Below are 8,090 nucleotides of genomic sequence, written 5' to 3' on the forward strand. Positions count from 1 at the left end.
TATTTTTATTTCTTCATTTCTTCATTTATTTATGTTTTTTTAACATTTTTCATTTACTGGTAATGCTAGGTATAGCAGATGCTGATTTTAAATTAAACAATGCATGTCATGCTGTAGGTCAAATATTGGGGTTCTGGGTCTGAAACAGGCTCAAGTCTGGAAATTGAGGGGCTGTGATTCTCTGATTTAATAATTAAAATTAGTCTTCTGTCCATGAGACCTAGAAGTTTTCTGCCTGTATAAATTAAGTAGGAATGCAGTAGGCTTCTTACCATTTCACTTCCAGGAACGCCGTGATTAATTAGCCAATGCCAGAGTTCTACACGAGTCAGACTATTCTGATTGCCACTTTGCCTCTGCTGTCGATTATGGTAGCTACACCTACCTTGCCTTTGATGATTGAATGCCATCACTTGGCCCTACTGCCTCTGGATCCAATTATTCCCATTGTATTTAAATTTTGTAGTTGAGTGACTGAGGTTCCCACTGTTAGATCTGACATACGGAGAAGAGTAATTACAGTGTTCTTCAAAGATGTAGGTGCTGCCCTCCCAAATCTGTTTTGCAAGGCACTGGTCAAGGATATATCTTCTAGACCCTCCCAGCTGAGATGAGTAGGTCTAAAGTGACTAATCCATTCCACCATCCCAATCTCCCTAAGCCTTTGGAGCCCTTCTTCTACATTAAACCCAAGGAGATCAGGCATTTCCAGCTCACTCACAGTGGGCCATCTTTTAACCCATATTTCAGCTAATGGAGTGAATAAACTATTGGAACCTTTTTTAACTCGCCAAGCTGCAACATTAAATGCAGAGTCCCTACTTAGTGGGCTTAACTCAATAAATTCAGTCTGAGCCAACTCTTTGTTCCTTCCATCATTATCCCACACCCTTAATATCCATTCCCATGCCTGTTCTCCAGATTTCTGTTTATATAAATTGGAAAACTCAACCAGTTTCCATAGCATAACTCCTGATGGGTCACACTCTCAACCTCACCTCTACAGGCCCACCAGGACTTTAGTTATAGGTCTAGAAACAAACAGAGGTGTTGGGGGTGACCCCTGAGGAGAATCAGCATTCTGTTGCCTGGAAAGTGCCTCAAGGGAGGCCATCGCTGTTGCCTCAGGCAGCACAGGGTTTATCTCCTCAGACAAGGGTGAAAGGACTGATGGCAGCATGGGTCCCGGAAGGGATGTTGCCACTACTGGGGATGGGGAAGCTGTTTCTTATGGCAAAAAAGGTTCACCACAGTTTACAAACTCAGTGATGAATCCAGCTTCATCAGGGTCTTCCCACACATCCCCATTCCAAGTTGCAGGGTCTCATTCTTTTCCAGTTGATGTCCTCACTTTAACAGTAGATACCTGTTGAGGCTGTGCATGCACCTTTCATTGCAGGTCAGCCACTCATATGATAAGGATTTGTCTCTATTTTTCGACAATTTCAGCTCTTTCTCTGCAGGAGATAAGACTTTCACTCAGGACAATCTTAGCAGATTTGAGGCTCAGTATCTACTTCTGGGAGATAGAGTCCCTGAGTTCATCATTTTCTTTATCACTTTGTTCACTGAACTTAAGAGCAACCAACCAGCTTCATTATGTTCTTAGGTTCTCCACTTATGGTCAAAGGTGTTATGTATAGAGTCATTAAACTCCTTGCCTTCAACAAGCAACAAGTCAGGAGTGTCAGATGCATCTATTTTGCATAAGTCTCTAAACAGTTCATGCCAAGGACTATCAGTGTTCTCTGTACTATTAGAAATAAAGTCCTTAACATTTTGGGGTCTAATCATATTAAGCAGCCAACTCCAGAAACCCCAAAACCAATGAAAGAACTCCATCCTTAATATTCTGTTCCTCTAGAACAACTCCTGGTACCAAAATCTGTATTAGTAAGAGTTCTCTAGAGGGACAGAAGTAATAGAATACATACATATAAATTAAAAAGAGGAGTTTAATAGTATTAACTCACACAATCACAAGGTCCAATAATAGGCCCTCTGCAGGCTGAGGAGCAAGGAAAGCCAGTCTGAGTTCCAACACTGAAGAACTTGGAGTTTGATGTTCAAGGGCAGGAAGCACCTAGCACTGGAGAAATATGTAGGGTGGGGGGCTAGGCCAGTCTCTGTTTTTACATTTTTCTGCTTATATTCTAGCTGCACTGGCAGCTGATTAGATTGTGCCCACCCAGATTAAGGGTGGTTCTGCCTTTCGCAGCCCACTGACTGAAATGTTAATCTCCTTTGGCAACACCCTCACAGACACAGCCAGGATCAATGCTTTGTATCCTTCAATCCAATCAAGTTGACCCTCAGTATTAACTATCACAATTAAGATACTTATTTATGTTGACTTAGTGTTACCCATACTTACAACAATATCTTTGCCTATCATATCTTTTACCAACTCATACCTCTTCTTGAGACAATTTTCTGCCTGAAAAACCTCCCATACATCCTTTGGAATTTCTTTTAATGAAGTTTTTTGAAGGTAAACTCTATTTTGGGGGAGTCTGAAATGTACTTATTTTGCCCTCGTGATTTAATTATAGCCTAACTTGGTAGGCTGTTTTGGATTGGCAGTTCTTTTCTTTTTATGTATTGAAGAATTCACTCCAGTGTCGTTGAATTTTCATTGCAGCTATTGGGAGATCAAGTTGTCTTCTCTTTTCCAGAGATTAGTCTTTATAGCTACCTTTCAAATTTTGTTTTCGTTTTTGGCATTCTGTAGTTTCACTGTGTTGTGGAAGGTGAAGAATTTTGTTTGTTTTTCAAATCCTGCTTGAGACTCAGGCTTGCTGGTTGAAGATTCATGTCTTTGAACTATTTCTGGAAAATTTTCTCAACCAGTCTTTCTAAATACTGCCTCTACCCTAATCTCTTTATCTGGAACTCTGATACATTTTACTTTTTTCCGTATTTCTTAACCTGACTTTAAAATTTTTTTAATTTTATTTCTCTAGACTGCATTCTAGAATTTTTTTTCTCCATCTGGGTTTGCTAATTCTGTTCAGTTATGTCTAATATGTTGTTTGATCTGTCCATCAAGTTTTTAATTTCGGGTATTGTATGTTTTATTATTTAAAGTCTTATTTAGCTCTTTTTCCGATCTGTATGCATCCTGCTCCTTGTCGGTTTTCTCTTTTATTTCGTTGACTATAAAAAGCATAGTTATTTTATGTTCTATGTTTGTTAATCCCAAAATCTGAAGCCGTTCTGAGACTGTTTCTGCCTTGTCTTGATTCTTTGGGTTTTTGCTCATTTGTTTATGTATTTTAGGATTTTTGACTGAGAGCCAATTATTTTCTTTGAAGCATATTTTTTGTGTAGTGCTTGAAGAACTGAATTACATTTGAGTTTTTCCAGAGAGGATTCGTCTTTGCTTTGACTGGTCGCTTGGGAGCACTACATCAATCTGGAACCCATTGCTTTGTATTCTCTGTGATTTCTTTGAACCTCATTAAATTGCACAAAATTACAAATCACAGAGAGCATTTGTGGCTTTAGATGATCAAACGAACATTATTTTCCATTCAGTTCCACTGATGAAACATGGAAATGTTCCTTGCTAATTTTTTCCTTCTGCATGGCAGAGTTTTTTTTTTTCTCATTCATCATGGGTGTAGTCCATTGTAGTCCCAGGTTTATATGAGTATCTTTTGTTAGATTACCTGCCTTGGCCAAACTCTGAGTTTCATCTCCTGTTCCTAACATGAGTCATCAGAGGGAGAAGTCAACGTCCTGGAGAGGATTTGACAGAAAAATTCAGGGAGCAAGCACTTTGTCTCAGTATTTTTGGTTGTTTTGAGGATTTAAGTATTCTATTCAACATCTTAGTTTTTTCAGTGTGGAAGTCATTGAGGATATCAATTGCTGTACTTCCAGAAATGGAAATTTGCTCCTTAAGTTTTTTTTTAATCATTCTTACTATGTAGCCTTTTTAAAGGCCAGCTTTTTTTTTTTTTCCCCTAAGGACAGTTTTTACTGTAAACCTTATCCCTGTTTTACAGAAACTGATTTATACAAAGCCAAGGATGCTTAAGATTACACATTTATAAGTTATTCAAGCCAACAGTGGCTAGAAACAGCTTTCACTTCTTAAAAATCGCCTGTGCACTGAGTTTGTTCTGCATAGATCAGGACAAAACTAATGGCCTTGCTAATTTTAAGTAGTCCTAAATAAGCAGGATTTATTTCATTTTTTGAAGCAGTCATGCCTTTCTGCTCCTTTAGATTTGAAAATATCAACTGTTAAAAAAAAAACAAAACTATTTTTGAATTTCTGAAGCAACTATTTATTTTTAACTCTTCTTACTATTTCCTAACAGACATTTGGAATAAAACAGGAGCTGTTAAATTGATGAGGTGGTCTCCTGACAATAGTGTTGTAATAGTTACCTGGGAATATGGAGGCCTTTCTTTATGGAGTGTGTTTGGAGCACAGCTGATTTGTACACTTGGAGGAGATTTTGCGTAAGTCAAAAAATGCAATTTTTAGATAAAATAACTCCATTATTTTTCACAGTGCATGCATACCAAAACCTTGTGTCAAAACTTCCATTTTGCCTCAATTCTTTTAAACAGTAAAGTTCGTAATCTATTCAGAATATATTCATTCTCTGAACATTCATTTTTTGAAAAACATGCATCTCATTCCATAAAAATGTATTTATTGAATCCCTGTTGCATATATAACAGCATGTCAGACACAAAGCAGAATCAGACATGGTTCTGCTTTTAGGTAGTTTATAATTTAATGAGGGTGGTAAGACATGTACATAAATAGTAGAAAGTTACGTTCTCTCACTGGGTTAATGTAGGTTAGCCCAGTGGTTGATAGAAGTAGGTTAGTATCTCTTCCCACTTCGTATACTACCCTGAACTTCAGTCCTGATTAAATGAGCACACCTTAAGCTGCATGACTCTGGCAAGAAGTCACTTGGACCTGGGAAAATGTGGGTAAGAGATACATACACCTAGGTGTATTAACCCACAGTGTTGTATTTCATAAATTGTTATGTATTTCTATTTTGAAGGAGCAAAATCATTTTGATTTTTTTAAGAAAACCAACACTAAATTTTATGTGCATTATGTATAATTGGAAGGCTGTATTATAGTTTCTCTTCTGTTTCAGTTATAGGTCTGATGGCACCAAAAAGGAGCCCCTTAAGATCAACTCCATGGTAAGTATTTTCTATAAAAAATTGGCATCGTATAAAAAAAACCTGGATTTTTTTCTTCCCTGTTTTTACTCATGTTTATTAATTTATTTCTTGAGACAGGGTCTTGCTCTGTCACCCAGACTGGAGAGCAGTGGCAGATCAAAGCTCACTGCAGCCTCTATCTCCCAGGCTCACTAGCAATCCTACTGCCTCAACCTCCCAAGTAGCTGAGACTATAGGCATGCCACTACCAACACCCAGCTATTTATTTTTAGTAAAGACAGGGTCTCGCCCTGTTGCCCAGGCTGGCCGTTTTTTCACTCATGTTGATCTGATGAAATCACAAAACTGTTTTAGTCTCAGTGGCCTCCTCCTCAATAGTTCTTGCTTGATGAAAGTCGTCCCTTTTTTTGATTGGAAGGCTGCCTGGTTTTCAGTATTTGCGTTTTGTTTCGATATATCCACCAAACGCCTATCATCTTATAATGATAATGACTGTTCAGATGAGGCCTTTTTTGTATGTGTCTTCTCATGGCCTGCTTGCTTTTAACATGAGGTGAAATGATCGTTGGGCATTTTTCCTGGAGGATATGTTGTGCATTACTTGAGTGCACATATATATACATACATACACACACATTTTTCCTGGAGGATTTGTTGTGCATTACTTGAGCGCACGCACACACACACACACACACACACACACACACACACTTTGTTAGTTGCAGTATAGCACAGTGCCTTGGGCATATTTTTTAAAACTCCCATAGATATATGTCAAGAGAATTATAGTCACTGTTGTAAACAATACAGGTTGAATATCCCTTAACCAAAATGCTTGGAACCAGATTTTGGAACTTTTTGGATTTTGGAATATTTGCATATACATTCTTGAGGATGAGACTCAAGTCTAAACACAAAATTCACTTACGTTTTATATGTATCCTACACACTTAGACTGAGGTAATGTATTTTTAATAATTTTGTGCATAAAAAATTTTAACTGCATCTCATCAGATGAAGTCAGGTGTGGAATTTTTTACTGTGGTGTCATATCAGCCCTCAAAAAGTTTCAGCAATTGGGGCATTTCAGATTTTTGGATTAGGGAGGCTCAACCTGCATTTTTGTATACCTATTTTCAAGAGTTTCTTTAGAAAACGAAGAGATATAACCCCTGTCTTTACATAACAACTTTTTCTTGCTCATAGCCCTTCTGCTTACCATCCTTTTTAAATTAGTGACAGTGAGACTTCTCACTTCCCTTCTTTCTTGCTCCACAGAGGAAGACATTTTTCTAATCTTGGGTTTCTTGTAGAATTAAAGCTACCATGGTTGCCTAATAGTGGTTTCCAACCTTCCACCACCAAGGACCTCTTTTGATGTCTTTTCCCACATCCATAATTTAAGTTTTCAGCCATACATTTCTGTAAATGCCAATCAGTGCTTCTGAATGGCATGAAACAGCCAGTGTTTTCCATTTCGCTAAGTTGATACTTCAACCACAATCTAAGAATCTCAGCATTTTAGTTAAAACTTGTATGCCTTTATCATAGGAAAACATGAAAGTCCTATTAAACTTTTGAAATTTTGCAACAATTCATGAGGTACCCCTTTTGCCCCTTTACTGTTTTCTTGGTTTGAAGATTGAGAATCACTAATCTTTAAAAATACTATCATGGAATCTAATTACAGAATATTAAAACTGAGTGGCCCTGGAGGAATTTATTTGAACCTCCTCATTTTACAGAGGAAGAAACATACCCTGGCTTGGCCAATGTAATACAATAAAAAGCTAAGCTATAATGAAAACTCTAGTCTCACAGCTTCCTATCCAATGTTCTTTGCTCCATACAAAACTGCATGTTGTATGGGCCTCTTTGCCAGGCCTCTGCTAGGTAACCTGGAGTGTCTTCTATAAGGAATTTCTTTGTATTTGAGAGGCAGCTAAATTAAAAGTAATGGAGAAGTTACAGAGCATAGTAGGTAATTGTAGGATTGAGATCCTAAAATTGGCATTAAGAATGGTAGGTAATGTTTTCGCTTTTGTAGATAGACAGCAGTAATGGTGGTTTCTTCTGGAGTTAGTTAAGAGGTATTTGAAGGTGTGATTCTTGTCTGTGTTATCACAGTTTCTCCAACCTGCATTAATAATGCTGTCATTGGCTATTTCAGAATTTGGATAATTGAAACTAGGAAGGGCTACAAAAGCCATTTATTACTCTGACTTTTTTTCTTCCTCTTCTTCTCTCTAAGAGCTGGGGTGCAGAAGGCTATCACCTATGGGTAATCAGTGGATTTGGCTCTCAAAACACTGAAATTGAGTCTGACCTCAGGAGTGTAGTAAAACAGCCCAGCATCCTGTTATTTCAGTTTATTAAAAGTGTACTCACCGTAAACCCTTGTATGGTAAGTATATTTAAAGCTGTGATTTTTTAGTGTTTTTTATGTTAGAATTTTAGACCCTTCTTTATGACATCTTCATGGTATATACTCCTAAAATTGGCATATTATCTTCTTTTCTGTAATTCTTGTGTTTTTACTTTATATTAAATTTATTCCAAAATTTTATTTCTCAATGAGTTGTGTTTCTTTGGTTTTTATTTTTTAAATAGGGTCATAAGCAATTTGACGGAAAGCAATGTTTATATATTTGAATAATTTGAATAATCTAGTTTTTATCTGAATAGCATTTTCCAAAGCATGTTCCTCCAGGCACTACTTAGGAGAGATATTAGCAGCAGTTCCATGGGATTTTTTTTTCCCCCATTTATTTATTTTATTGCATTTTAGGTTTTGGGGTACATGTGAAGAACATGCAAAATTGTTGCATAGGTACACACGTGGCAGTGTGATTTGCTGCGTTTCTCCCCATCACCTACATCTGGCATTTCTCCCCTTGCTATCTCTCCCCAGCTCCCCACCCCCC

The 8,090-nt window shown here is 37.5% G+C and overlaps 1 protein-coding gene across 1 annotated transcript in view; it reads left to right on the plus strand.

The window, feature by feature from the left end:
• Positions 1-8,090, plus strand: part of RIC1 (RIC1 homolog, RAB6A GEF complex partner 1) — a 142,819-nt gene that overhangs the window by 102,298 nt on the left and 32,431 nt on the right. Inside the window, exons 8-10 of the mRNA XM_037730823.1 lie at positions 4,255-4,473; positions 5,136-5,184; positions 7,418-7,570. Of these exons, the coding sequence (XP_037586751.1) occupies positions 4,255-4,473; positions 5,136-5,184; positions 7,418-7,570 (421 nt within the window). The remainder of the gene's footprint in view (positions 1-4,254; positions 4,474-5,135; positions 5,185-7,417; positions 7,571-8,090) is intronic.

Source organism: Cebus imitator, unplaced genomic scaffold (genome assembly GCF_001604975.1).
Source record: "Cebus imitator isolate Cc_AM_T3 unplaced genomic scaffold, Cebus_imitator-1.0 Scaffold364, whole genome shotgun sequence".
Taxonomy (NCBI): Eukaryota; Metazoa; Chordata; class Mammalia; order Primates; family Cebidae; genus Cebus; species Cebus imitator.